Here is a 27,745-nt window from a genome sequence, read left to right on the forward strand (position 1 = left end):
GTAGTAATGCATGATGTAGCAATTAGCTCAGGCAAAAGTTGATGTGACACGATGCGCCATTCATGTGTCTGTCTAGACACGCGAACCCCTACGCGTGCCAAGCCTTGCGTCAGCGTGCGTGCGGGCCAAAAGTTCAGACCCTCACGCCTCGTATCCGCAAAGTGTCCTCCCCTCTCAGCCCCAACCCAACAACCCGCCCAAGTCGCCCTCCCAGCGCACAACCACCCACCATGGACGCGCTCAAATCCGCCATCCAACCCATAACGCACAACCTGCCCCAACCCATCGCCGACGTCGGCATCTCGCTCCTCGGCCCCAAATGCTACAAAACCCTCATCTACAACGTCGACATCACCGCCACGGAATGCGTCAAACTCGCCATCTCCAAGGGCCTCGGCATCGGCATCATCGGCGCCTCCTCCATCGTCAAGATCCCGCAGCTCCTCAAACTGCTCAACTCGCAGTCCGCCGACGGCCTCTCGTTCCTGTCCTACCTCCTCGAATCGAGCTCCTACCTCATCAGCCTTGCGTACAACGTCCGCCATGGATTCCCGTTTAGCACGTATGGCGAGACGGCGCTTATTCTCGTGCAGAATATCGCTATTGCGAGTTTGGTGTTGAAATACAGTGGACGGGGTGTGGGCGTTGCGGGATGGATTGGGGGGTTGGCGGCGGCGGGCGCGGCGCTGTTTAATGACCAGTGGGTTGATAATGAGAAGTTGAGCTTGTTTCAGGCGACGGCTGGTGTGTTGGGTGTTGCGAGCAAGGTGCCTCAGATTCTGACGGTGTGGAGTGAGGGTGGGACGGGCCAGTTGAGCGCTTTTGCTGTAAGTTCTCATGTTTCTACATTACGGGAGATGGTTTACTAATATGGCTGTCAGGTTGTCAACTACCTCCTCGGTTCCCTGTCTCGTATCTTTACAACTCTCCAAGAAGTCGACGACCCGCTCATCCTCTACGGCTTCATCGCTGGTTTCGCCCTCAACGCTATCCTCTTCTGCCAGGTTGTATACTACTGGAACGCGCCCGCGTCCAAGAAGACGGAGTCGAAGAAATTGGAAAAGCCCATCGCGGCCGACAAGAAGGAAATGGCGCGTGCCGTCTCGAGCGGTGCTACGCCTTCGTATGCGAATGCCGCGGGCAAGAGTCCGAGCACAAGACGCAGGGGATAGGCTCATTCCTCTGTTGCTTCTTTCTTGGGGATGTGGGCTGTTGAATTAGTAGTTGTAATACAGACTTCACTTGCACGACGTCTTGACCATGCTTGGGTGAAGATTACACGTATATTCAATACACTAACATGCTAACATATGCTTGATCGCATGTCTAGAAAACAACTCCGGGCGTTCTGCTAAACAAGGCTTTTCGTATTCCTATCAAATCTGCTGAGGCGCCGTACTTATAGCATGTGGCGGTGGCATTGGTGGAGCGCCTCTGCTATCCGCCAAATCTCCCGTAGGCGACATCGTCCTCTGCTGGTTTGGTATGATGGTATTGACTGGAGGCGGTGGTGTGGGTACTGGGGAGAGGCCCACTGGCGGGTGGTATCCAGTGTCTGTCAACCTCCCTGATACTGGGTTGTACACGCCAGTCCTTGCTTGCAACTCGTAGTTGTCGTCATCTTCTGAAGACGAGTAGTCGTAAGTGTCCATTTGACGTTGGCGCGCAACATCCACTGCGAAGGGATTCGTAGCCGGCAACTGATTCTGGTATGTGTGCACCTTCGACGTCATGGTGGATCCCATTGTGCCCGTTCGGTAGTTGCTTGATGCTGCTGTATCGCTGCGATCAACGCCATACTGCGATCCTGATTCCTGGCGTCTACGTTGCGAGTTGTGGATCTGTTGGCGGAAGACGTTGCCCGTGTGTTCGCCGCTACCTTCAGGCACTGCCGTTGTAGAAGAGTAACCAGACGCCTCTCCGCGTTCCTCATCCACCGGCTTGGCCATGCGCTGCAGCGGTTGTACATCATCGTCGACCATGATCGTAGGCTGCGGCGGTGCGCGCGATGCCTGACCCCAGGCTCGAATTGGGTATGCGCGTCCCTTGCGCCATGTCTCGGAGACGGGAGGGAAGTATTGGCGGTAGGAACCCCAGGACACGAGTATGCCGAGTAGGGCGCCGGAGAGGACGTCGAATGGGTGGTGACGAGCATCCATGATACGGGTTCCGGTAATCAGAGCAGCTCCGAGAGCAGGAACCATGACGAGGAATGATCTCCAGACCTCGCCCTTTGCGTCGAGAACGTGGAGCTTTCCGGCGAGGTAGATGGAGAGGTAGAAGAGACCGGCGAATGAGACTGATAGGCGTTAGTAAATGTTGTATTCGGGTAGCAAGATCGCATACCGCTGCTATGCCCAGAGGGGAAGCTCTTGAAACCATCTTGTAGAATGTAGTTATCAGTCTGCTTGCAGATGTCGATGGTTTGTAATGCGTATTTTTCAAGGTTGAGCTTGGTTTCATCGACGATGCAGCGGCTGATCAGATCTGGCCGCGGCTTGCCAATGGCGTTCTTCAAGGCTCCTGTGATGGTGAAGGCGGCGCCAATGCTCAGGCCAAGGCCAAGGATGCCACAGTTCAACTCCCACAACCGATCCTTGAATCGATATCTCCCTGATAGGCGCTTGATGCCAGCCCTGCCTGCGGGCATTGTCGTCTGATGTGAGAAGAGCCCATCGATGACCATGGTGTAGAGTGCGATGACCGCAGCGGGAGCGAGGATAACGTAGACGCATAGCCACGGGACGGGTACGCGCTCATGTTCGGCGAATGGGTAGTGCAGGGTGTAGTTTTCGAGGGCGAAGTGCTGGTGGAAGGGCGGGATCTTGTCGACAATGGTGAAGGTTATCATAAGAACACTATGTCTTTGTTAGCCGGATCGAGCTGGGAAGGAGGTCGTGTGACGCGGCGAGGGTGGTCTTGCAGTATGATGAGGTAGTCGCCAATATATCTGTGCTGGTCAGTTTCTACTACTCTTATGCATGCATAGTCGTACGCACGAGAAGATGACCTTCTTGGGAAGGCGCTTCTTAGAGAAGGGAAGGCGCTCAGGGAGCTGTTTCGACGTCCAGTCGTCCATGATGCGCTACAGGACCCAGCCAATCGCGGATGCGTCGTTGCTGTCTCAGACTCAATGGCAGTCGACTGCTCTAGTATCGTAGTATTGCTATATGCGAAAATGCAGGCGTGAATGTTCTCGGGGGTCCGCAAACGACGGCACCAGACATGCGACCCTCCTGGGGGATGGCGCAGGGGCGGAGAGGAGAATGAAAGGGAAATGCAAGGTCAGCGAGAAGATAAAAGACAGTGGGGTTGGTCAGAATGCAGTGGTTGTCCCCGGGTCAGCAACGCCGTGGGCAGGGAGGATGTGTAGAAGTGCAGGGCCGACTACGCAGCGTCTCCGTGCTCAGCTTGTGGCTGTGAGGATTGAGCTGACGCGCTCCCAGACTTGGCTCACTCCACAGCAGCAGGGCTAGCCGCCTCGAGATCAGCGCCAATTCAACTCGGCCTTGGTACGCGGAGCATTATTTCACGTTACGTCGCGATAAGGTTCGTGTGATATGCATGCGGCAGCGTCTCTAGTAAGGCCGGCCGCATGCACGGCAGGCGATGGCATCCGAACCGAGCTGTAAAAGAAATACGGTATGGCAACAATGGGCCTGTTCCATGTGGCGCATCCAGCGGAAGCGGCGATCGCTTAGCGCCATGGCGATCAGCTTATTCTTCCACCGCCTCAGGGTCCGACTCTCTACATCTATTCCTGTATCGCCATGTTTTCCTTATTCGCCAGCGAGAAGCCCCAGCCCAAAGCCGCCGAGGTTGCCATCCAGAGGGTCTCCAACATCACCGCCACCCAGCTGTCCCGCTTCGAGCGCCTTCCCAAGGTCCAGCGCTATGCCATCATAGGCGCTGCCTCTGTTGGCGGACTATCCATCCTATGGGCCTTGACTTCATCTTCAAAGTCTCCCAGACGGCCTCCGATTGCTTCTCCCAGGGATTCCCTGCTACCGGATCTGTCTCCCGAGGACGCTGCAGAACTGCCATACCATCCAGCTGCACTGCCCGGAGCCCGCGATGTCGATTCACCTTGGGGTACTATCCGCGTGTATGAGTTTGGCCCCAGAGATGGAGAAAAAGTTTTGCTCATCCATGGCATCTCGACTCCGAGCATTGCCTTGACTGACCTGGCTCACAAACTGGTTGGCAGGGGCCGACGTGTCATGCTTTTTGGTGGGTCCTCCTTGCTGTCACTGCTAGTCTTTGCCCCATCACTTTCCTCTTCGCTGTTTCAAAGCCGTGAAACCAAACACCGTCTTCCTGAACATGGAGAAGATGGTTTTTCTGTGCAGCTTCTATGATCGCCACATCTGCATGCCCCACGTTGAACCGGGCGCAGGACTGTGTCATGGGGTTCCTTGCTTTGCCCGTTTGGGCAAGGGGCCCGCCAGCCCTACCAACGGTGAACCACGTGCACTGCAGATGCGATTACCGAACTGCATCGTGGACAGTCCGTGCTATGCTACAAACCAATCATACTAACAACATCAACAGACCTCTTTGGTCGCGGCTATTCTGATGGCCCTAACCCGGACACAACCAACTATGACTCCAGCCTCTTCACCAGCCAGATCTTGCTCGCTTTACAATCTTCGCCCATCCACTGGTCAGTTTTCACCATAGTCGGCTACTCTCTGGGAGGCGCCATCGCTGCAGACTTCACATCCTACTTCCCCTCGCTGGTCCGCGGGCTCGTCCTCGTCGCTCCTAGTGGGCTCATCCGCAAAAACCGCATTTCCATTTCCAGCAAAATGCTCTACAACAGCTCCTGGATGCCGGAATGGATGGTACGCAAGTTTGTCGCAAGCAAACTATGGACAGGACGCAAAGTAGTTGAGAGCGATCCTGAAGCAGTAGAGAATGCGGAGACTACCACGACTGCGAGCGAAGGAGACAAGACATATCTGAGCAGCAACCAAATGCTCTTGCCCGGCAACCCGCACTCTACCGTCTCTTCCGTCGTGGATTGGCAGATACAAAACCACAAGGGGTTCGTGCCAGCTTTCATATCGACCATCCGTCATGCGCCCATCCAGAATCAACAAGAGCGATGGGCCGTCATCCGCGAAAACATCGAGAACCGCGCCGGCCCACTAAAGGAAGTCTGGCTCATCCTCGGCGAAACGGACCCCGTTATCATCGCCGACGAAGTCACCGAGGATGCGAGAGCAGTACTGGGTGAGGAAAACGTCAGGGTCAAGGTACTCGACGGTGTAGGCCACGAAGTCGCGATCGAGCGAGCAGATGACGTTGTCAGGGCCGTAAGAAGGGTTGGTAGTAAGCCCGAGGAGGTCAGGGAGCAACAGGAAGTAGCGCCTGAGGTGCCTGAAAAGGACCCGAAGCCTGAGAAACCTGAGAAGGCTGAGAAAGAAAAGAAGGACAAGAAGGAGAAGGAGAAGAAGAGCTCGAGTCGGAGGAAGCACGGAAGCTCACACGCTGGCTCTAGCGCGAAATAGGACTGAAGCCCAGTATTGAGATGGTTTACGAGGCCAAAGAATGTACAAGAATATATAACAAGAACAATTTCACAACGCTTACATGCGACGCAGATTTCTCAACAAAGCTGAAAGTATGTGACGTGAAAGTTTCATTCTCAAGTATATACACGAAACTAAATATCTCCTTATCCACCCTCATCCTCATTCCATCTAACCACTCCACACAGCGGGGCCCGGAGGAGTGTAGCTAGTAGGAACCGGGTAGTAGATGTTGAGCTGAATGCCCTTGTCATCCGCCTTGTACGCACCCGGGAAAGCAACCTTGGGTCCCGGCGTTCCACTGCCACCGTTCTCAACCTTCAACTGCGCACACGAGATGTAGAACTGCGCACCGCCGATGGTAGACGCAGAGTGCACAGCAATGTGCTCAACGCGCATGAGGTATTCGCCCGACGGAAGGGATTTGGGGAGTGTGACGTCGACTTCTTGCTTGCCTACGAAACGATCATGTTAGTGAAATGTTCTTTGGTGGGGGAAATAAAGAGGAAGACATACCGTTGCTCGGCCAGTTCATCTGACCACCAGAAAAGGTAGCGCCCTGGCTGAAGATCTTGAACCACACATCGCCGCTTCCATCCCAGGTCGCAGCAGTCTTGCCCTCAGGGACCTTGGCGAGGTAGAATTGAAGGGGACCCGGGTGCGAGATGCTGGATGCGGCTGTGAAGCCGACGGAGTCGCCGGCGTTGACGGTGTAGGTCTTTGAGCCTGTGCCCGGGGCGAGCTCGTAGCAGCGGATGGCGTCGGCGGTTACGTCTGTTGTGGGGCCTAGATGGGGTGTTAGATGGGTGTTTGGAAGGGAAGTGATGGGTATGAATTGGGAGGCGTACCGTTGGACTGGTAGTTGGCGGTCTTGCGGACGTATTGCCACAGACCGGTCTTTTGGCCCTTGACGACGAGCTCGGGGAAGGTGTAGTGGGCGCTGGCCGTGCTGGCGACAGCGAGAAGGGTGGTGAGGACGGAGCACTTCATGGTTGGTACTGTGAAGAAGATGTGATGATGGGTATCTTGATGTCTATACGAAGTACCATGGCCCCCTCTATATATACAACCATGCTGCTGGCTTGGTAGTGGAGCCGTCACACATCCAGGTTCCTCTATATTGCAGTACTATGCGCCCCAGACTCAGGCGTGTGGTACTTCATTTTTTCGCCGCCTTGCGCACGAGTAGGTCGATAATGTTCCGGCGGGTAAAAGAGATGGTAGGCGATGGGGCGTTGCCGAACCGAGGTGTTGAAACGCGAGACCCAGTACAATTAATTCATGGGAAACATATGGATGTTTAGATGAGGTTAGTGGCGCTAGCATGTAGTCATTGGTCGGCAAGCAGCGTCCCCCTGTCCGGTAGTCGAAACACATGACCCGGTTCCGATATTGCGACAGGCGGCTTTGCCATCCTGGTAGATTGAATGGCGTCTCTAGTTGCACCACAAGCGTACGTTGGATGGAGGCGACTACTCGAAGCGATGCACAGTGGCTGCTAGAATATATTGAGCGTGTGGACTGCAGTATCGTGGCGGCATGGAAGAACTTGAAGAAAACCCGGGACGAAGATGCGAAACACTATGGACATGAAGCTTGTTTTCGTTAAATCCGATCGCGACCTTCTAGATGCGTGATAATGACATATGATACAGTGGGGTATGGAAACATGTACCTGTTGATCGAGCGATCGTCAACGGGTGAGCGGGAACGGTGAATGTGCTTGCCTGACAGCGAGCATGCAATGTGGGTCTCCCAGGTACGCCAATCTCAGGCGTTTCGTCTGCTCTCGACGAGGGCCAATTGTTTCTGCTCCTCTGCCTCGAACTCGCCGGCTTCGTAGTACAGATCCTCTTCGTCAATGTCGGCATAGCCGAAAATGCTGCGGTAAATACGTTCTCCAAGTCCCTTTTTCTGGGCCATGGCGAGTACCATGACGATGGGAAGGTGCCAAATGCTAGCCCAGAAAAGACCTCTGGCTGTCCCTTTCTGTCCCTCGGCCTTCCAGAACTGCCAGGCTTTGAGTGCCATCCAGCCGTTGACGACACTACTCGTGGCTACGTAGCTCCAGTCGGTTACGCCGCAGTATGACAGACCGATGCAGACAGGAAACATCAGAATAGAGTATCGCAGTGCCACTCGTCCGTTCATTCCAGGGTTCACCCAGGCTGTCATGCGGTAGCCCGCGTTCTTGTACTCGTCGCGGATGGCCCAGCTCAAGGCGTTGAAGTGGGGGAACTGCCAGGCGTACAGGAGCGCAGCGCACAGCCATCCACCAGCTGAACCCTCACCAAACAGTAGTTCTTCCCAAGTTCCGTCATGGGCGTACTGACTCGCTGCAGCCGTCCAACCCATGAGCGGCGGAATGCCTCCCACGATCGCGCCCACCCAGGTGTTCAGTATGTGCATGCGCTTCATGGGTGTGTACACGGCCGCATAGAGGGCGATGTTGGCGGCGCCAAGGAACGCTGTCGTGGGGTTGACGCCGTAGTAGAGGGCGCCGGTACCAAGCACCCCGCACGCGACGGCGAAGATGATGGCGCCTCGAGGGCTGATAAGCTTCCGAACGAGAGGCCGATTGCGCGTACGACTCATCTTAGCATCGTGTGCGGGCTCCATGATCATATTGAAGGCGTTTGCGGATGCCGAGCACAGCGCAGTGCCGGATGTGAGGAAGAAGAGGGTGAGGGTCGAGAGGGATGGGGTAGCTGTTGCTGCGGGAGCAAGCAGACCTGGTACGGGGTATAGCGAGTATGCGGCCGTTGCACTGAGGACGACGAGGAAGGAGAGGCGCGGTTTCGATAGCGAGAGGTATGTAGTCATCATGCGCTTGAGCGACTGCTGCGGGAGGCTCGAGGATATGTGTGCCAGCTTGGACGACGCATCGTGTGGTATTGGGTATGCCGTCTCTGGATTCTCTACTGCCTGCTCTTTTGCTTTCTTCCGCCGCCTATGTGGTAAAACTTCTTCTGTGCTGGGTGTGCCATCCTCCTTCGCTGCTTGCTGCCCGCCTGCGTTCGCCGACTTGATGGACAGAATCGAGCTCTGCAACTCTGGCCCTGACCTCCATAATGTGTCCTTCAGTAGTGGGTTCGCCCGGAAGTAGTCCTTTCCGAAAGCAGTACCGCCTCGTCCGGCTACTATGGCGTCGTCTCTATATGACGGATTGAAAGAAAGTGGTCTCCGGGACTGCAGCGGCGCTTTTGCGAGTCTGCGCCAACATCGCAAACATAGTGAATTCGTATCCCGCGCTGCAATTGGCCGCGGCAGTATTGGTCGAAAGCTCATGGCGGCATGGGGTTGAGCTCCAGCGGGTAGTCGACATGAGAGCGATAACTTTTGGATTGCACCTGCCAAGAGCCGAGGCGCGCTAGCCACTCAGACATCCCGCATTTCTACTCCACACTCGTCCCGTCTCCTTCTCAGCCTCACCACGTCTTGATAAGCAACAATACTCAGTCAGCACTAATATGCGCTCCTCACCGGATATCGCAAGACGGAACAAAGATTTGAGCCGCTTTTTTGCAATCATCCGACCAGGCATCAACGGACTGGCATGGAGCTCTTTCGAGCTGGAGGTGATGCCGGACAGCACAACAGCTACAATACGCGATGCCTCGGATACTCTATGATATGATTACATCAGAAACATGTAGGCAAAGTTCGACGTAGGACCTAGAACCAAGTCAATTCTCGAGTAATCCTGGAATTGGATCGGAGCTTCACACCTTTTTGCCATGCATGTCCAGCTCTTCGATCCAGACCCGTATGACATCGCTCGTACCCGTCCTAGCCGCATTGCTGCCCCCGGCTTGTAAATGCAGCATGGCCCCCACATGTTCAGCTCGAAACCGTCAACACAATTCCGTGTAACCTGCATGGGCTCGACAACCAATGGATGGTCGTCAGCCTGCAGCAAAGCGGCGAGGCTATGTAATACCTGGAGACGAGCATGAAAGAGGCTGTGTAAGCCACAAGGCTACGTGCTCTGATTTCTATTGCCAGCGCATCGCTCCCCGCGTCCGCTGAACTGTCGTTCGCATCGTCTACGTTCAAATGGATCCTATTAGCATCATCGCGTCGGCGATCACCATCGGTGCAAGCGCAGCCCAACTCTCGCTTGCTCTCTCCAGCGTAGTCGGGACACTTAAAAATGCACCTAAAGAGATAGCGGATATCGGTAGGCAGACTGCTCTAGTTTCAGCGTATAACATACTCAATTTGACTAGCGGATGAGATATCTCTACTCGCAGGAAGTCTGCAGACCCTTGGAGAGATCCTTGGTACTCATCAGAATCTATGCAAGCCGGCGTTCTTCGCAAATACTCGCGCCATCATATCGAGATACGAAGGGGTCGCTGCGGAGATTCGACTACTAATTAATCGACGACGAAGCCTCGTAAGGCTTAAGTGGTTGTCGAACAAGGTTAAAGTGAAAGGTCTTCTGAAGAAGATCGAGGGAATCAAGACGCTACTGGTCCTGGAGCTAAGCGTCATCCGCCTCGCCGGGGAAGAGGCTAATCGGCTGTAAGCATGATTAATGTTGTCTTCGTAGTTTTGCGATCACTTACATTACCAGATCTGCTAACTTCGACTCGAACGGTCAAAGCCATGGCCGGCCAGGATTCAATCGGTTCCGTAGGATTGTGGAAAGCGCTGTTCAGGCGGGCAGGCACGTTGTAGAGAGTGCACAAGAAGAAGATGAAAAGCTCGAGGCAGGCACGGAACCACACTCCTCGGCTGAATTAGACCTATGGAAGAGCGCCTCTTCTGACACTGCGCCCTGGCTTTTTCAGATGGTGTTCAGCTCTGGCGACACGAGTCCCCCGCCCCCATACCCACAGCGTCGTCAGCTTCATCAAGCGTCCGTCGTTGATGAAAGTGTCGAGACGAGCACGAGAAGTAGCCACGCATCGTCTTCTGAGCCGGTCACATTACCCGAAAGACGACCCTCAAGTCCAGATGAGAAGTCTGTGATCTTGTGGAGCAGACAGACAGAACCGGATCTTGTAGTAAACAGACTACTCTCCTCATGGACCACGCTTTCGCCCAATCAAATCAGTCTCAGCTCAACTCGTCAACATGGTGTTGAGGGTGTAGTCGAGGATGATACCTGGAGGGAAGACATCCTGAGGAAAGTGGAGGAAGCAAAGAAGGATGATGACGTATCTTTGGACGAGTGGGAACAGGAGAATGAGCCTGTCGGGTCCGACGACGAAGCATTCCAGAGTGCTGAGGAAGACAGTACGTTCGATGCTAATGCACCTCCGTACAACTTCCGCCGCAACACCCAACAAGCCCGTACGAGGAGCGCAAGAACCTCTGACCGCAATACAGAGGATTATTATGCATACGGATCGTCGCCAATCTACAACGATCCCCCGTCGCCCAGGCGAAAGGCTGGTGATCAACACGTGAAATTTGGGAAAACATCAACCACTCGTCCACGTCGACGTGGATCTAAAGAAAGGAAATCTGGCGTGAAGCTGCCACGCGCAGAGGCTGGATCCAGACGGCCTTCATCGAGAGTTCGCACGATTCGAAGTAATCAAACGGATGTAGCTTTCAGTGCACCAAACCATGACTGGGTCAACGTTCACGATCCTCAGAAGGAACCCAGATCAGGGTATTCGAATCCCTTCAGGCCTGGTCATACTCAGCCCCCTGTCGATTATGGATACTATCCGGGGTTGCGGGAGACATCACACGTGCCACTACCTTCCGAGCCGCCGAGACAAGCACATGCATCTAATCCATACCTACAACACCCTCCAGGTCATCAGCCAGTCTTTGAATCCCCTCCGCCGTCTCCAGCTCAAGCTCAAGCTCCACCTATGCCTTTCATGATGGGGCCTCCTCCTCCACCTCCTCCACCCCCTCCACCGCCATCGGATGAGGCTGGAGGGGAGGGGATTCTCGCTCGGCTGGAGAAATTACTCGAGAAGCGCAACCCAGAACCCTCCATCGGGTATGAAGACCCTCCGTTCTCAAGACTGGCGAAGATCTTACAGGAGCGCGAAGTACAAAGCGAAAGAGAACGGGCAGATGCAACAACTGAGGTGTACATGAAGCAAATGCAGGACGTCCACGAGAAAGATGAGGAGAAGATGAAGCAGCTCGAAAGTCTCGTAGCACTTCAAAGGGCAGAACAAAAGCGCATGGAGGTTAAGTGGGATGAGGAAAGGAAGGCTATGGAAGCAAGAGCAGCTGAACAAGCTCAACAAATGAAGGATCTGGCAGCGAAAGAGATCTCAGTGGCACAGTTGGCTAGGGAAGCAGCCCAAGCAGCCCTCAACACCGAGAAGCTGGAAGCCGAGAAAAAAGCACGGAAAAGAGCTGACGCCATGGTCATAGCGGAAAGACAACGAAGCGATGAAGTCCACAAATTGCAAGTGGAACGCTACGAAGAGCTACTCCGTGGAATACAAGAGCAGCAATTGAGCTCAGAGCAAGATAACGATCAGACCATAAGACGGACTCGCATAGCGGCAGGTAATCGCAGCGTGGATGTAACAGAATATGCCACAAGCAGACGAGCTCCGCTTACGGCATCTTCTTCCACCCCATTCTTGGAAAATTTCGCGCGCCTGGACATGAGGCCGAACTATCGCGATCGCGCCCAAAGGAATTCTCGTCGTGACAGCTTTCGCAGTTCCATCAGCTCAATGCATGCTTCGCGTACTTCACTGGGAAGCACAGGCACATTGGAAAGCAACTCACAGTCTCAGCAGATGATCGTCTTCCCTGTCAAAGCCGACCGAAGCTCTCAAAGGATGGACAGGCTGCAAAAGTCGCTGGCTGGGTTTGGAATTGAATCTGTCTTTGAAGACGCTGAAGACGAACCCTTTCAAACCAGTCAACTCATGCAATATAATTACGACAACACGGATGACCAGATTGTTAGGAGTACCATCTTTTGGGAGTCGTCCGCGCTTAATCTAGGAAGCGAACTTCTGCTGACCATGAGGCAAGCCGGATGGAGGACACCCTACACTCGTATATCAGGTAATGATGTGTCCCAAAAGTTCGGTAACCATGTACTAACACTGTCTAGGCAAAGGTCAGACTCACTATCTAGGGAGTCAACCGATACATACCTACTTCTTTGACCCTGACTACGAACCGCAGTTTTGCCCATCTGAGACAGCATCAGGCAAAGAATCTATCACTATTCAGAAAGCCCTTGTGGAAGAGTATGCGCTGATCGAGCTTGGCTTCCAATTTCAGACCAACGATATGGGTTTATATATTCTCGACGGCAGATTGACATATGTAAGAACCTATGCAGCTTGCTACCGTGAACCCGAAACTAATGCGTAGTAGAACGACATTGAGACACTGATTGAACGATCGTTCCTCATGAGAGAAAACAACTATCGGCGCCTCCACCGTCAGCTACAATGGCATTTTGACAAGGATCCCGAAGTACCTTTGAGTGCCTATCCAGCCACGTATGCGTCATCAGCGCACTCTGCACCTTCCGTGTACTCGGGCGAGAACTCGACTGTCTGCGACGACACAGATGCAGAGACGCGAGGCAAGAAGAGCCCCAGTTCGGCAGGCTCCGATGCCGATCAGTCCGATATTGGCGATGTCAGCAAATTCCTTGTTCCTCGATCTGAAGCATCAAGAAGGTCAGCAGCGCCCTCTTCTGCGGCTTCACGGACTTCGAAATCTACCAACCCGTATCGGAAGTACATGAATGCGGGGGAGGATAGTGGGGTCGATAGTGTGTCCAGATCGTCGCGCTCTCCAAGTCATTTTGATTGAGCGTGCATGTGTGAATATCAAGTAGACGTAGGAAGTGGTATATGAAAGAGTCCCACTTGTCCAGACAAAAGAGCTTGCTGCCTTTCAATGGAGTCGTGATAATCTAGTATTCTGGTTTGATTCAGTCGCAATCATTCGAATCCTCGTGTATATAGATTACGCACTTAAGTCTGCACCTGTTCCGCATAGCTCGCAACATGTCTTCGCGCCGTAAGTTTGAGTGATTACCTAGGTACCCAGGTCGTCTTCCGCTAGCCCATGACGCAATCGGCATCCCGAGAATCGGTATCATTCCGAAGCAACACCCAAAACTTCGAGCCCTAGCATCACAACTTCTACGAGCTACCCTGCCAAGTCCGCGCTCTACTATCCCGCGCATCTTGTACATGCGCTTCAAGCACTTCCTCGCCCTTTCAGACCCACGTCTTTACACCCTCGCCAACTTCCGCGTCAGGTCCCATTGGCGCACCATGGCCGCCGCCCCGCCCCCAGATCGCCCGATAAAGCTGCTGATGCTCCATGGCTACACGCAATCAGGGTCACTATTTCAAGCTAAGACCGGCGCACTGCGCAAGACATTACAAAAAGCCTTCCCCAAAGGCATCGAACTTGTATACCCTACTGCGCCGATTCGCTTAACACCCGCCGACGAATCGTTCCTAGCGGGAAACACGAGTAAAGATGGCGAGGGCAAAGACGCAAAGGATGGAGAGGAGCAAGAAATCGACGCATGGGCTTGGTGGAGGAGGAAAGGCACAGGAGAACCATACACATACGAAGGCATGGAGCAAGGGTTGGAGCGCATCGCAAGCGTGTTGAAAGAACAAGGTCCTTTTGACGGTGTTGTGGGATTCTCACAAGGTGGAGCAGCGGCAGCTATGGTCGCGAGTTTGCTCGAGCCAGGTCGTCGCGCCGCGTTTGAGAAGCTGTATCCTGAGGGCGGCATGAGGTTCCCAGAGTCTTTCGAAGAGGACACCGGGTACATGGAGGGCACAATACATCCGCCGCTGAAGTTCGCGGTCAGCTATAGTGGCTTCGCAGCGCGTGGGAAGAACCCTTATCACGCGTTCTATGAGCCTAAGATCAAGACACCGATGCTGCATTTCTTGGGTACGCAGGACGTCGTGGTTGAGGAGGCGCGCAGTCTGGCATTGGTCCAGGCTTGCGAGCACAGCGAGGAGAAGTACGTTGTGTATCACCCCGGGGGTCACTTCCTTCCAAGCACGCAGAAAGCTAGTGTTAATGCGTTGATTGGGTTTATCAAGGAAGTTTTGCACGAACAGCAGGGTGGGGGAAAGAAGGAAGAGGAGAGTGTTGAGGATATGGATGTGCCGTTCTAATGTTGAAAGGCAGACATATTCAGAGGTCTTGAGAGCGTTGATTTCTACGCAGGAGCGAGGCGTTTAGGTAGACTCGCAATAGACAATAGACTAAAAACGGCCGCGAACGTGCAGCTCTTAATGCCATGCACGACGCGGGGAGCGCTGTCACAAGACCAGGCGAATGCGCACGGGCCCTCCTACCCCATTGTTTGGGTTGGCGCCTTCCATGTTTACATGAGTGCTGTCATCCCGAACACCACCACCACACACCAAATCGCGACTCCACCATGGCGCAAGCAGGCAAAGAGAATATCGCCGACGGCCTAATCGCGAACGGTTCGTTCAAGGCGTCGACGCAGCCTCTGAAGAAAGCAGCATTATCACCAAAGAAAAAGACGCGTAGTAAGAGTATCGGCCCTGGAGGTCTGGGAGAATTGGAGGCGCCTCCGCTGAAGGAGAGTTTTGGAAACCGCAGAAAGGTATGCTTCGTACACGCGATTGTACGAGTAAATGCTGACCAAATAGTCTGCGTTTATCCCCGCCGTCAAGTCCATTCTAGCCTCAAACGATGAAGATGAGAAGAAGCGGCGCGAAGCGCGCCGCAAGTCGCTGGGTACGTGTTCCGAGCGTAAAATCAACCTGTAGGCTTGACTAACACATGCTTAGCAAGGCGACGCGTGTCTTTCGCCCCGGAAGCCACTCTACACACATGGGACGTAGTCGAGTACATGCGCGATGCGACCACCTCGTCCGCCTCATCGGAGGCCACACGCAGAGCCTCGAACGCCTCACAAGCATCCACACCGGCATCGCCTGCCCCTCCATCGGACCCCGCCGAGCCACCGTCTACACCACCAGAACAAGCCGAAGAGCCTCAACCAGAGCCCAGTTCGTCGCCTGAAAGCCAGCGCGCGCAACACCAAAAGAAGAACCGCCGGAGTTCGGGCATACCGCCGATGAACTTCAACAACCCCGACGACGTCTACTCCTCAAGCCCGCTAAGCGGGGACAATGCTTCGCCTGGTGGAAACGATGACGGAAGCAGCGACTCTGAGGATATGGATATCGATGATGCCACAGAAAGTCTAGGAGCTTCACCTGATGTTGAGGACTCATCGCAGAGCAGCGCTCGACTGGATGCTGCGCTACGCGAGGCTGCAAACTTGGCAGGCACTCAGAAGCTGGATTTCGACGACGATGACGGGGACATGAGCATGGAGATCGCCCAAGACGAAGTTACCGCATCTTTCAAGCCCTGGGCAAAGAAGAGCTTTGTCGCACAATATGACAAGGAGAATGCCAGCCCTCTTTTCTCCCCAGCACGCACCGTAGCAGGCGAGGACGACGACATGAGTATGGACATCACGCGCGCAGTAGGCCGCATTGTACCTCCGCCACCACAACAAAAGCAGCCAGAGCAGCAGCAGCAACAACGCTTAGATGCAGCGAGCTCAGACGTCGACGACGATGACATGACGATGGACCTTACTATGCCGCTTGGAAGCATACAGGCGATGGCGGCATCTTACAAACCAGCAAACAGGAGAAAGAGTCTTAAGAGGAGGGTCTCATTGCTCGATGAAAACCAAGGTAGCCCTGCAAAGCGCACTGCAAGCCGGCGTACCAGTTTGCGACAGCGTCGACAATCCGAAGAGCACGGCGAAGAAGACGCGACCATGGACCTCACAATGGCAATTGGAGCGATTAAGAAAGCGCCACAGCCGGAGCCAGCTAGACGTCCCAGTGTTGGAAGCGTCGCTGATGATGCGACGATGGACTTCACACTGGCTGTGGGCAGCATTAAGAATGGCAAGCAACAAGCACTGGAAGAACAGGAGGATGAGGTCGAAGATGAAGACCTTTCCATGGAGTTCACAAAAATCGTTGGACCTGGTATCAGGCGTGCCGGCAGCTCAACAACGACACCGCAAACACCTGTAGATGACACACCCGCTTCAGCAACGAAAACACCGACACCGCGAAAGTCCCCGAAGAAGTCGCCTGGGCGAAGAGGGAGCTCCATTCTGGGGGCCGAGGCCGAATCAGCGCCTCAGGTCCTGCAAGACATCACTCCCAGTACGACAGGCGATGTGGCCTATCCCACCCTTGACCCTGGTACGCCAGAGATCGTCAGGCAGAAGGATATTGAGGAGGTCGAGCCTTCGCCATTTGTGCGCCGGACCCCACTGAGTGCGACCAAAGAGAAGGAAGCTGTTGCGACTCCTTCAAATCCTACGCCACAGAGGACACCCATGATGATTCCTGAGGACCCCATTGCAGCTACGATACTTGACCGACGTCGTTCGTCCTTATCTGCAGTGCAATTCAGTCCCCTGAATGCACCACGTCAGGAGCCTACGCTTAAGAGTACCGCACTTCTAAGCAACAGCATCAAACTGTTATCTACCCCACGAAAGCAGACATTGATGTCACCAGTGAAGAAGGGGATGACACCGAAGAAGTCACAGACTCCTCAAAAGCAGCCAACGCCGAAGCAGCCGACACCGACACCCAAGAAGGGAAATCTCAGGCAAAGCATGAGCCCAATGAAGCGCGTCGTTTTTGGTGAAGAGCCAGAGGAGGAGAATAACGACGAGGGTGGCGTGGCAGAAGATATGTCGGATGTTGAGCGAATTTCGTTACAAGACTTCCTCGACATGACCAAGATTCGCTTCATGGATCTTAGTACGACCAAGCGACGTCATACTGCTGCTCCTTCCGCTTTCCACGATGTGGAAGTGGAGGAAAAGGAGGAATCTCTAGATCGCTACGTTGTGGCTGGAGCGTGCACCTTGCCTGAGTACGAGCTGTACCAGCATGCATGCCACGAGATGAAGAAGTATATCTCAGACGGTCGCCACTTTGTCCGTACTATGGAGGCCAACGTACTAGAAGAGAACCCATTGCTCTTCAGCGAGTACCTCACTGCACCCCCGGACCAGCGCGCTGTCATGGACAACCAGTTCAAGAACCTCAAGACCAACGCGCGCCTTGAGGCTCGTGGAGAGTGGTACACATGGCGAAGCACGCTGCTGCACGATCTCAAAGCTGGGCTCCTCCACACCATGGACGGTTTCAACCATGACGAATCCACACTAATCAAACAGGAGCGCCTTCTTGACGAGACATTGCCTCCTCTAGTCGAGAAGAAGGAACGTCTGTCCACTGAGTGTAAGCAACTACAGCAGCGTCATGATGAACTCAACAGCTGTGACCGGGAAGAGCTTGAGCAGACGAGAGAGAAGCTTACTGCTACTGATGCCGAGTTGGAAGAGAAGAAGGTGCTTCTTGCCCAGCTGCAACAAGAGCTTGCCGACAAGGAAACACGCATAGAGGCAGCTAAGGACCGCAAAGTAGAATGCATCCAAGAGATCAAAGCAGCGGAACGTGTACGAGAGGAGTGCCGCGGCTGGTCTACAAGCGAAGTCAGCAGTCTGAGAGGTATGTAATGCTCATTCTGTGAACGCGAACTACACTAACAGCGCACTAGCAAAACTCACTGCCCTCGAACAAGCCCACGGATGGAGCATAACGTCCGCTTCCTCTAACAGCATCACAATGACACACATGAACGACCTCGAACTTTACTTCGTACCTTCTGTATTCGCCACCGGCTCCAATACGCCCAACGGATCCATCTCGCTCGCCTACATCGGTGATTCAGCAACCCCGCATCCTCGTGCGTTGACGACAAGCAAGCGCTTCTTCCTCCAGCTCATCCGCGCACATCTTCATGGGATCCCTCAATCGCAGACCCGCATTTCCTCGCTCTTGTCTCTTGTCAAGAATTCATGGGCTACCGCTATTGCAGTCGCTGAGGGTGTTCGCTGGCTGGAACATAGCTACATCACCGAAGAGTTCATCCTCTCGGACGAGCGTATGGCAATCTCCGCGAACATGCTGTTGCCAACCCTTCAAACAAAGGTCAAGGCTACATTTGAAGTCGGCGTTAGTCTAGGCAAGGAGGGCATCGAGACCGACGTCAACATGAGAGCGGAGGTTGTCTACGGTGAGAAATACGGCGAGGAGAAGATGGGCGCGTTCTTGCGCGACTTCTGTGGCAATGAGATTAAAGAAGAAAGGGAAATGTCTGTATGGGCAGACGGTATGATGGATCTTGCTGCAAGGTTGAAGAAGACCGGAAGGAAGGGCGAGAGGAAGTAGACGTGAAGCGTGCCTTGCATGGTTGGCATCATGATGTTATGACTTAGTTTTATGGGTTACGACGGCGTTGATGGTAGACAGCCCGAACGTCACCTGGGCAATGCATTCTTCAATACTCTTCAATCATGGCTTCTTGGACATGATGTTGTTTAGATGTCGCGACTTCCGCCATGCCACATCCGCTCTAGTCACGTCAGCCGGAGAAACTCATGATCGACGTCATACGGAACATCTCCAAAGTTGAGCCTAGCCCATTTCCCCAGCAAAGGCTCGGCGCAAAATGCACCGAATGTCGCGACTCATGGACGACTGTTGTTGACGTTCATTCCATGCTATCCTGGTTTTAGCCGTCCCCGCAATCCGGGCGCCGGGAATGAGTTGCTGTAATTTGCGGAGAAGGGGCTCATATGGCATTAGACTGGTATCTCCAATTCTGTATATGTACATACGACCGCACCTGTTAGATCGTGAGTTTCGCTAAAAGACATTTGTTACGATGTTACTCTCTGCGGCGTCTTTGATCCTCGCCTTCGTGGCAGGTGGTACATCCGTTTCTGCATCACCAACGCAATATCCCCATCAAAATGCATCTAACCCCATCGTCCATCTCGACTATGGTACCTTCCGCGGCGCATCATCCTCCCAATACAACCTCACCTACTACCGCAAAATCCCCTTCGCAGCATCAACAGCAGGCGAAAACCGATTCCGCGCACCCCAACCACCGCTCCACATCACCAATGGCACATACGACACCGACCAAGCCTTCGACATGTGTCCGCAGCGCACCGTAAACGGGTCAGAAGACTGCCTCTACCTCGGCCTCTACTCGCGCCCCTGGACAAAAAATCAAGACCTGCGACCCGTCCTCCTAACCTTCTACGGCGGCGGCTTCATCCGCGGAAGCGCGAGCTTCAGCATCCCGCCTTCAGGCTACCCCGTGCTAAACGTCTCCAGCAGCAACGACTACATAGTCGTATACTCCAACTACCGCACCAACGTCTTCGGCTTCCTGCCAGGGTCGAAAATAGCAGAACATCCGGATGTCGATCTCAACCCCGGTTTACTGGACCAGCAGGCTGCGTTGAAGTGGATACAAAAGTACATCCACCATTTCGGCGGCGATAAACGCAACGTCACGATCTGGGGTCAGTCAGCGGGCGGCGGCAGTGTAGTTGCGCAGACCATCGCTACAGGTAATCGAGGAAAAGGGTTATTCACGAAAGCCCTAGCGAGTAGTCCGTTCTGGCCTAAGACGTACCGGTACGATAGCGCGTGGGCGGAGGATCTGTATACTCAGACGTTGAGCGATGTTGGCTGTGCGGGCGTGGAAGACGAGATTAGGTGTTTGAAAGAGGTGGATGTGCAGAGATTGAGGGATAGCGCGTTGAGGTTAAGTACGAGTCAGCAGTATACTACTGCTTCTTTTACGTACGGGCCGGTGATTGATGATGCGTTTCTGGAGGAGGAGTTGAGTAGTGTTGTGGAGAAGGGGAGGCTGAATGCGGAGATGGTGTTGACGAGTTATAATTTGCATGAGGGGGAGAACTTTATTCCGCCTGGGTTTGCGAATGCCAAGACGGGGAGTGATGGGTTTAACGCGTCGGAGGCGTCGTTTGATGGGTGGTTGAGGGGTTTTCTGCCGGAGTTCACGGAGGGGGATAGAGAGGAGGTGAAGAGGTTGTATCCTGCCGTGGGTACGGCGGAGGAGATTAGTTGGAACTCGACGTATATCCGCGCTGGCTTGTTGTATCGCGACCTCGTTCTGGCGTGTCCATCGTATTGGCTTTCGAAGAAGGCGGAGAAGGGATGGTTGATTGAGTATACGATCTCGCCTGCTAAGCATGCGAGTGATGTGCAATACGTAAGTCCATGTATACCGTCTCTTTCACATTGATGCAGGGTACTGACTTCTCTAGTGGAACACGATCGGTTCAATTCAGCAAACAGATGCTCTGACTTACCAAGGATATGCTGGCGCCATGGCTTCATTCATCCAGACTGGCGATCCGAATGCGCACAAGGTGACGAAATCGAGCATACCCGGCGTGCCGGATGTGGAAGAAGGAAAGCAATTCCTGGTTACTGCGAGTGGACTACGACAAGGCGGCATCGCCCTGCTAGAGGAGAGGTGTAGTTACTGGGCTGGTGTATCTCAGAGGGTTCCCGTGTGAGCAACATCATGTAGAAGTAGTGGTGTGGTATACGTCAGGCGTACACGAAAAGTCAAATTTCAAACTATCATACAGCCCCCAGGAGGTCCTCCATCCCCACCACAGCGACACCGCTCCCCCTCCCCAGCCCACGTATCCGCCCGGCATACCTATACCGTCTCCCTCGCCCTCGGTTTGACCTTTGAAGGTCCCCACGGACTAGGGCTAGTCATCATGTACGATGAACTTGTTCCTGTGGAACACACCCATCATCATCGCGCGGTTCGCCTCTCCAGTTGCCCCAAAGGCGAAGAATTCGTGACAGTATGGCAGCTTCCAGAAATTGCCCATTGGCATCTGTACACCCTGGAGCCCGTGCGGGAACTCCTTCAGGTGTTGCTCCCGCTCCACAATGAAGATGTATTCGTCGACGTCGTGGTCGAAGACAATGTGGATGTCTTGATCGAACTTGAAGAGGTTTTCAAGAACGATGAGCATGAGCTCGGCGGGCAGGTCGGTCATCAATCGCGAAGCGATGTTCGAATTTGCGGGCCAGTCGGGGATGTCGTGGTATCCGATCTGGCCAAGATCGTACCATGGGGCGAAGATCTTGTTCTCCTGTCCGGGCCGCATGGTGAATTGTGTTTCACCACAAAAGTCCATCCCGGTGACAGGGAAGTCCTGGTCGAAATTGTCTTGTACTTTCAAGACATATTCGTCGATCTTGTGTTGTACTTTGAAGACATATTCGTTGATCTTGTCCTGTCTTTCATAGAATCGGGAACCCCGCCGCCATATGCAGGCAGAAATGTCCCTCTCCGTGAAAACGACCGTCTCAGATCGCAGCATTATTGTCGCCAGATCCTGGGCGGCGGTGAGTCGGACTCCTCCACTCGACCACTCGGAGTGTAGTCGAGTACCTCTGGTGAGGATTTCGCGGAGGAAGCGGGGAGCTGCGAAGGCCTTGTAGACGATTCCTCGGAGGTCTCTCCACTCCTCGACCTCCTGTCTCCCTGACGAGGTATGTGCCCAGAAGACGAAATGGGCTTCGGTCAAGGTCGCGGGGTCGTATACCCTGGGGGCGGGAACGTCGTAGTATGGATCCTCATACATCTCCTTGATGTACGCTTTAGCCATGCGGACGACCGAGTCCCTGCTGTCAAACTCGTCCCAGTTTTCGCTCTTCAGCATCTTGATGATGAACTCTCCATACTGCGAAGCGAAGTGATCGCGCTCGCCCTCTGACGGGAACCAGTACTCGCGGCTTGCCCAGGGCGGAAGGAGGGAGGATGGTTGTGACATTGTGTATGACTTGCGACTTGCTGATAGACGCTGTGTGTGTGTGTGTGGTATGAAAAGATGAGAAGATGTGGTGGCAGAACTGTACAGTCTGAAATTTTGGGGAGCGCGGGGATGTGAGTGTGCGGTCAAAGCTATCGTTGGGGAAAGGCGAGAAATTGCATACAAACAAAGGCCTTGTGCGCGCTGGGACCACCACGTCATACATATCCTCGGGCAGCAACAACAACATAACGATAGGACTGGGGGAGCTTGCCGCATACGTAGCAGCAGCATTGTAGATCCAGTGTCTTCTTAGACTCTCCAAGTACCTACGACGCGTACTGTGACTGTCGGCTCTGGGTGCGAAGACACATGTCAGTTCTTCAGCTCCTTAGTCTCACAAACCAGAGCCTCTTGTACATGCATAAAGCACGTGAGACCGCTATATGCTCTGACACAAGACTGCCGATATCATATCGTAGGATCCAAGCTGTACCAGATCAGCGAGAATTGGCCCGCTCTACGATGCCAATGGTTTGGCCTCAGGTGCTCGGAGAATCGTCTAGACTTTGGCAGAAAACTGAATCGGCAGTGCACCGCTCCTTGCACACCTGCGTCGCCACGTTGCCAAAAAGAGAGATTTGCAATACGCCCGGCGATCGTAAAGGTCGGTCGCTGGTATCGAACTCTTGAGCCTAAAAAAACTGCAAAAAAATGGTTTCTACTCTTTGCTTTGAGCGTGTCATCCTTAGTGCAGGGGCCATGCTAAGCTTCTCTGTATCGTTACAAAATGCCAGATGCCCGAAGGCGAAGTAACTGGAAAATAGTAGACTTATATATCCAGGGCATTGTTGTGGTGAAGGGCTTGGTGGGCTGGAGGTCGAAATCCCATGTGCGCGGACCGTGCGTGGCAATCTCCTTACGAGTAACGTCATGGTGACCAGAGGATGCGATTCAGAAAAGATGCTGAGTCCCTGAGGTGGTTTGTCGTGCCGCTGCTGCTGATAGAATTCGACGAGGATGGAGGAAGAAAGATGGGATGAAGTTCGAGATCAATTGATGGCGCGCGAATCATGTCGGAAGCCATGCCTCAACGGGGAAGGGCGAGGTTTACGTCAGTGCATTTTCGACGTCGTTGCATGCCTTAGAGATGGCATTTCCATCATTATCGCATCAAAATCCATCTGTTTGAGGCTTGAGATCGCTCGTCGCGGTGTTGCACCTCGCGTTGAAGATGCACACGCGCCTCCTGAAAACATTCAAGTTTTCCACGACTTGCGGCGACGCGGAGACTGTACGCAAGCAGGTCTTTCGCTCACAGCGGCAGCAGCAGCAGCAACATGCAAGCGAGCGAAGTGCCCACGTTCGGCCGCTGATGATTATAGATGCATCAAGCGTATGCTCGTAGTACGGCCTTCTCGGGGGTGAGCAAGGGCGACTCTGCTCCCTCCTCGCTCGTCCGCCGCCGTCTTGCTCATTGCGCTCTCACGAGACACGCGTTGGTCCTCTCCTATGCATGCAGCCAGTGTGCTCTACTGTCTTGCTGTGCTCGCTCATTCGCATCGATGTTCGCGGCGCCGCTAAACGACAGCTTCGTGGCTTCCCTCATCGCCGCCGCAACTTCTCCCCCACCAACGACATCCACACCACCGCTTCCACGGCAACGACAGCATCGTCTACGAGCAGTCGGCACTCTGCTGACACGCCTTCGCGATATCGTCGATCTGATGCTCGAGGTAGCAATTTCCCGCCCCTCCTTGGGCCGCCGCAGCTTCGTTCGGATGCCCGCCGCAGACACGGGACTCTACATTCTCCGCGCCAACGCCACGACGATCATACAAGGCAGAGGAGACCTGGAACAGGCGACCTGGACATTGAAGAGACTGCCCAGTCCATTTTCAGCACCAGCGAGAAGCCGCGACATCGATGGCGGCGGCGGACAGAGCTCCGGAGGCATCTCCGCAACCATGACACCACCAGCGACACCACCGGAGCGATCAAGGTCAAGAGAGCTGGTTCCCGGCGGCTGTGCATGATGGCAGCTTCCCTTTACTTGCGACCAGAGTGCTCTCGTGAGTCTGACATACAGCTACCCGTCTTCGCCACTACCTCCTCCTCTCAACCACGGCGAGCAAGCCAGCATACACACCCCGCCTATCGGTCGCGCAACCAGCTTTCGACTGGGCCTTCATCCTATCGGCAGCAGGTGATGACAATGATAGCGACATCGATGCGTGGTCGCATTGCAACGCCTCGAGCGAAGAGTCTGCCCCAGCGGCGGACTACCGACGACACGGCGAGGAGCTCGCTTTCGATGTACACCCCTCAGTTGGGATCATCGTCGACCTTTACCATGATACGGTGGTAATGCGGGCAGGCTCAGCGCTGGTTGTCTCTTACTTGCGACTTCAGCGCGATGCCTGTACCGCCTCTTCAGATAGGCCCGCCGTATGCGCCGCGACAACTCCCACCCCATGCAAAGACGGCATCCACTACTACCACAAGGAGACCGGGATACACCTGAAGCTCGCAGTACCATAGTGGGAAGCTGGCGGTACGACCTACGATCTGCGCTCGCTGTCAAGACTGCGTGGATCGAGCATCGACACCCACCCAATACGACAGGTCCCCTTGTTCCACTTGGTACCGCAACGGAGGTCGAATGCTGTGATCGACGACTAAAAGCGCGCGCGAACGGCACTGCCGCGAATAACGACAAACAAGATACCTCCGGACGGCCACGGTAGACCCAGGGTTTTGATGTTGATGAACCAAGGTCAGAGTAGGAGGCTAGCAGCAAGAACATCAGAAGGATGCCTTCAACCCCGGGCATTGCAAGAACAAGCATCCACCTGCTTGACTGCTCAGGCTAGCAACAACGTCTGGCGTTGTGTCGGGCTTCTGGTCGATCTGATCGGACCGGCCATGCACAACAGCAGCATGGCACGTCCGCCAAGGTTGCAAACTTCTCTCAGCGCTGGTATCAAGGAATGTCTGATCGCCCCGTCTACTTATCAGCTGAGAGGATTGTTCGCATTCTTGGTCTCGATGATAGGTCTTTTAGCGTTCGGACGATGACAGTTGGTATCTGGATCTCGTCGTCGACGGGATGGCCAACAAAGCATGTGGGCCTTCCCGGTCATAAACGTCCACAGCCATGCATGTCGATGGTCTTCCCACTCTCAAGCGCCAGCGGGGGTACTTGCGAGGTCTAGTGCGTCCATGCAAGGAGATGGTTTCAAGGCATACAGGAGTTGACAATCTTCGTCATGGATGATAGATGATTGTGAAGTAATGTCCTTTCATCTGTCGCCAGAGATACCATGTCAAGCAAGAGATGGATGAAGACGGGTCTTTAACGTCAACGGGACGTTGGGGTTGACAGCGAAATGTTCCAGGACAGGCCGACCGACAGCGGCCTTCATTCTCAAGCCCAGTATGGAATTGCGCCAAGTTCTGCTGTAACGCATCTGCGGAGGTTGGAGCAAACATCATCGACAAACTTCAACGAAGTCTCCATCGTGCTGCCTTTTATCGAGGCCGGTTGTGTCGAGTCCACTCAGATTTGCCCAACCTTGTACGCCTGGGTGATGTTCATAGGCAGGCAGCGCGACGCCGCCCAAGCTCGAAGTGGAGATGGGTCGCCGCGGGCTGAGGGTATCTTGTACTCGGAATCATTCGGTCCGTCGCCAGTCATGCTTAGCATCCGCCGTCGCCGTCGCCGTCGCTTGTGTTTTCCGTCCAGGTCAGAGCAGATAGATGCCCGGTATCCTCGGGAGCTTGGCTTGGCCGTCTACCCTCGTCCCAGTTGTTCATGGGCGATGTCCTCGAGACCATCTCAGCGCTCTGTATTCCTCAACCGATTTATGTCTCAATGTTAAGACTCAACATTGTGGTCGTTGTAGCCATGTCGCTTCGTCAGAGCCGATCGGTCGAGGGTCTGTCGTGTAGTCTGGCTCCCTTCGATGAGCTGCGAAGGCGAAAGTCCATTGCATTGCAAGGTCTTTGATGATTCATTGTTCAAGGCGCTGCTTCGTTGTCCGTGCAGACATGCTGGTGGGGCGCTACTGGCGACTCGGGCTTCGGGTGTTTCTTGCTCGGAGAGGCGCTGCGATATGAGGAGAAGGACAATCGTCTGAGTCTCTAAGCACTGCCGCAGAAGCAGAGAAGATGGTTCCCGAGCTTGCTGTTCCTGCATCGCTTGATTCCCGCTCGTTGCTCTCAGGATGTTTCCAGGCGCAGCCCCCGAGGGGAGGTAAAGGCGGCCGCCTCATACCCACACGTTCCTCTCTGCGGATTGCCTGAAGGTCTCCGTCAATCCACTTCATTGCGTTATCCTGTCGTCGCCGCCGGTATAGACAGTTGTCGGGCGCTGCGTGGATGCCTTCGGGGATGCGATAAAGTCGTCGAGCAGAGACCTCCGCTTCGATGGCAAGGCTCCAGGGGTCATGCGGCTCGCGAGGAAGGAGGCCATGTTGCGCAAAGGCTGCTCGATGGTGTTGCTGTCTAGGCGCGCCCGTCGTGCGATAGTACTGCTGTCACAAGAGGTCCGCTGTTAAGGGAGCGCTTCCAGAAGCCTGGTCAGTCTCGAAGTCAGCGAGAGCAAGGCTGTTGAGACCTGCTCCAGCATCATAAGAGCTTTTCTGCGGTGGTCAGTAGCTCTGCCGTTGTCGGTTTGGTGGTGCTGGTGGCGGTGATCGTGGTGGTCTGGAGATGGTGTTGAGGCCGCGGAGGAGACCAAAGCCAGCGCCAGGCTCAACACCATGGCCATAGAGGCGGCAAAGGACAGGAACATGATCTCGCAGCGCCTCGCATTGTGAAAGCCTTGTTTCTCAATAGGAGCTCCGCAGCAGCGCCGCAGTGATTCTTCTTCGACATTGAGGAGTTGCAGCTGGCGGTCTGTTGTTGGTCGAGGCAAAGGGTTGTTATGGTCTGCGAGGATCATCATGAGATTTCAGGATCGCTTCACAACAAGCATTGAGGCGCTGCAAGCTTGCTGCAATGGTGCACGACCCTTTGGAAGCTCATTATTTCAGGTGGCCAACCCCTAAGTGCTGCCAATGGAGATCAGACATTGCATTAAGCCTTTGCAAGAGTCTTAGCATCAGTCGAGTCCATCTCAAATGCAGTATTAGACTCAGAGAGCTGAAGGCCTCCTGTTCCATGGGACCTGAAGTGCTCATGAGCCCTTGGATGCTCGTCGAGGCATGGGAGCAGAAAGGGCATGCTGTCAAGGGAGACATACGCCTACTGACACGCCCCATTGCCGTTGCCGTTGCCAGGGCCAAAGGCCAAACAAACTGGACCCTGTGTGCATACAATCCCCGCAACGCTGCCGCCTCGTCGTCGTCATCGCCGCACAACTCTCTCGCTAAGATCCCACAAAGTCTCACCAACTTCTACACCAGATATACCCAATCTGAGGTCCTATCAAGATATAAAGGCCTGGAATGTACTATATTCCATCATCCCACCTCCGCGGTGAAGACGCATAGCGTAATGGAAAAGGCACCTCACCTCT

The 27,745-nt window shown here is 54.3% G+C and overlaps 10 protein-coding genes across 10 annotated transcripts; 6 read left to right on the forward strand and 4 right to left on the reverse strand.

Annotated features, from left to right (window-relative positions):
• Positions 1 to 230: 230 nt before the first annotated feature.
• On the forward strand, positions 231 to 1,172 carry J4E84_003238 (uncharacterized protein; the record flags this gene model as incomplete). Its single annotated transcript, XM_049385855.1, has 2 exons — positions 231 to 827; positions 882 to 1,172. The coding sequence occupies 2 exons, from the start codon at positions 231 to 233 to the stop codon at positions 1,170 to 1,172; spliced, it is 888 nt and encodes a 295-aa protein (XP_049246732.1).
• Positions 1,173 to 1,376: 204 nt separating this feature from the next.
• On the reverse strand, positions 1,377 to 3,079 carry J4E84_003239 (uncharacterized protein; the record flags this gene model as incomplete). The annotated part of the gene is made up of 4 exons (XM_049385856.1): positions 1,377 to 2,299; positions 2,347 to 2,858; positions 2,924 to 2,950; positions 3,000 to 3,079. 4 exons carry the CDS (start codon positions 3,077 to 3,079, stop codon positions 1,377 to 1,379), a joined length of 1,542 nt encoding a protein of 513 aa, XP_049246733.1.
• Positions 3,080 to 3,770: 691 nt separating this feature from the next.
• J4E84_003240 (uncharacterized protein) lies at positions 3,771 to 5,513 on the forward strand (the record flags this gene model as incomplete). Its single annotated transcript, XM_049385857.1, has 2 exons — positions 3,771 to 4,230; positions 4,552 to 5,513. The coding sequence occupies 2 exons, from the start codon at positions 3,771 to 3,773 to the stop codon at positions 5,511 to 5,513; spliced, it is 1,422 nt and encodes a 473-aa protein (XP_049246734.1).
• A 192-nt stretch (positions 5,514 to 5,705) lies between these two features.
• J4E84_003241 (uncharacterized protein) lies at positions 5,706 to 6,524 on the reverse strand (the record flags this gene model as incomplete). Its single annotated transcript, XM_049385858.1, has 3 exons — positions 5,706 to 5,989; positions 6,051 to 6,320; positions 6,383 to 6,524. The coding sequence occupies 3 exons, from the start codon at positions 6,522 to 6,524 to the stop codon at positions 5,706 to 5,708; spliced, it is 696 nt and encodes a 231-aa protein (XP_049246735.1).
• A 780-nt stretch (positions 6,525 to 7,304) lies between these two features.
• Positions 7,305 to 8,822, reverse strand: J4E84_003242 (uncharacterized protein; the record flags this gene model as incomplete). Its single annotated transcript, XM_049385859.1, has 1 exon — positions 7,305 to 8,822. The coding sequence occupies one exon, from the start codon at positions 8,820 to 8,822 to the stop codon at positions 7,305 to 7,307; it is 1,518 nt and encodes a 505-aa protein (XP_049246736.1).
• A 768-nt stretch (positions 8,823 to 9,590) lies between these two features.
• Positions 9,591 to 13,304, forward strand: J4E84_003243 (uncharacterized protein; the record flags this gene model as incomplete). The annotated part of the gene is made up of 5 exons (XM_049385860.1): positions 9,591 to 9,714; positions 9,764 to 10,061; positions 10,114 to 12,563; positions 12,589 to 12,806; positions 12,858 to 13,304. The coding sequence occupies 5 exons, from the start codon at positions 9,591 to 9,593 to the stop codon at positions 13,302 to 13,304; spliced, it is 3,537 nt and encodes a 1,178-aa protein (XP_049246737.1).
• A 6-nt stretch (positions 13,305 to 13,310) lies between these two features.
• On the forward strand, positions 13,311 to 14,644 carry J4E84_003244 (uncharacterized protein; the record flags this gene model as incomplete). Its single annotated transcript, XM_049385861.1, has 2 exons — positions 13,311 to 13,314; positions 13,545 to 14,644. The coding sequence occupies 2 exons, from the start codon at positions 13,311 to 13,313 to the stop codon at positions 14,642 to 14,644; spliced, it is 1,104 nt and encodes a 367-aa protein (XP_049246738.1).
• A 269-nt stretch (positions 14,645 to 14,913) lies between these two features.
• Positions 14,914 to 18,790, forward strand: J4E84_003245 (uncharacterized protein; the record flags this gene model as incomplete). Its single annotated transcript, XM_049385862.1, has 4 exons — positions 14,914 to 15,105; positions 15,152 to 15,239; positions 15,293 to 18,067; positions 18,117 to 18,790. The coding sequence occupies 4 exons, from the start codon at positions 14,914 to 14,916 to the stop codon at positions 18,788 to 18,790; spliced, it is 3,729 nt and encodes a 1,242-aa protein (XP_049246739.1).
• Positions 18,791 to 19,286: 496 nt separating this feature from the next.
• J4E84_003246 (uncharacterized protein) lies at positions 19,287 to 20,964 on the forward strand (the record flags this gene model as incomplete). Its single annotated transcript, XM_049385863.1, has 2 exons — positions 19,287 to 20,654; positions 20,710 to 20,964. The coding sequence occupies 2 exons, from the start codon at positions 19,287 to 19,289 to the stop codon at positions 20,962 to 20,964; spliced, it is 1,623 nt and encodes a 540-aa protein (XP_049246740.1).
• Positions 20,965 to 21,168: 204 nt separating this feature from the next.
• On the reverse strand, positions 21,169 to 22,245 carry J4E84_003247 (uncharacterized protein; the record flags this gene model as incomplete). Its single annotated transcript, XM_049385864.1, has 1 exon — positions 21,169 to 22,245. The coding sequence occupies one exon, from the start codon at positions 22,243 to 22,245 to the stop codon at positions 21,169 to 21,171; it is 1,077 nt and encodes a 358-aa protein (XP_049246741.1).
• Positions 22,246 to 27,745: the final 5,500 nt, after the last annotated feature.

Source organism: Alternaria hordeiaustralica (genome assembly GCF_023758085.1).
Source record: "Alternaria hordeiaustralica strain BMP 2776 chromosome Unknown scaffold_4, whole genome shotgun sequence".
NCBI lineage: Eukaryota > Fungi > Ascomycota > Dothideomycetes > Pleosporales > Pleosporaceae > Alternaria > Alternaria hordeiaustralica.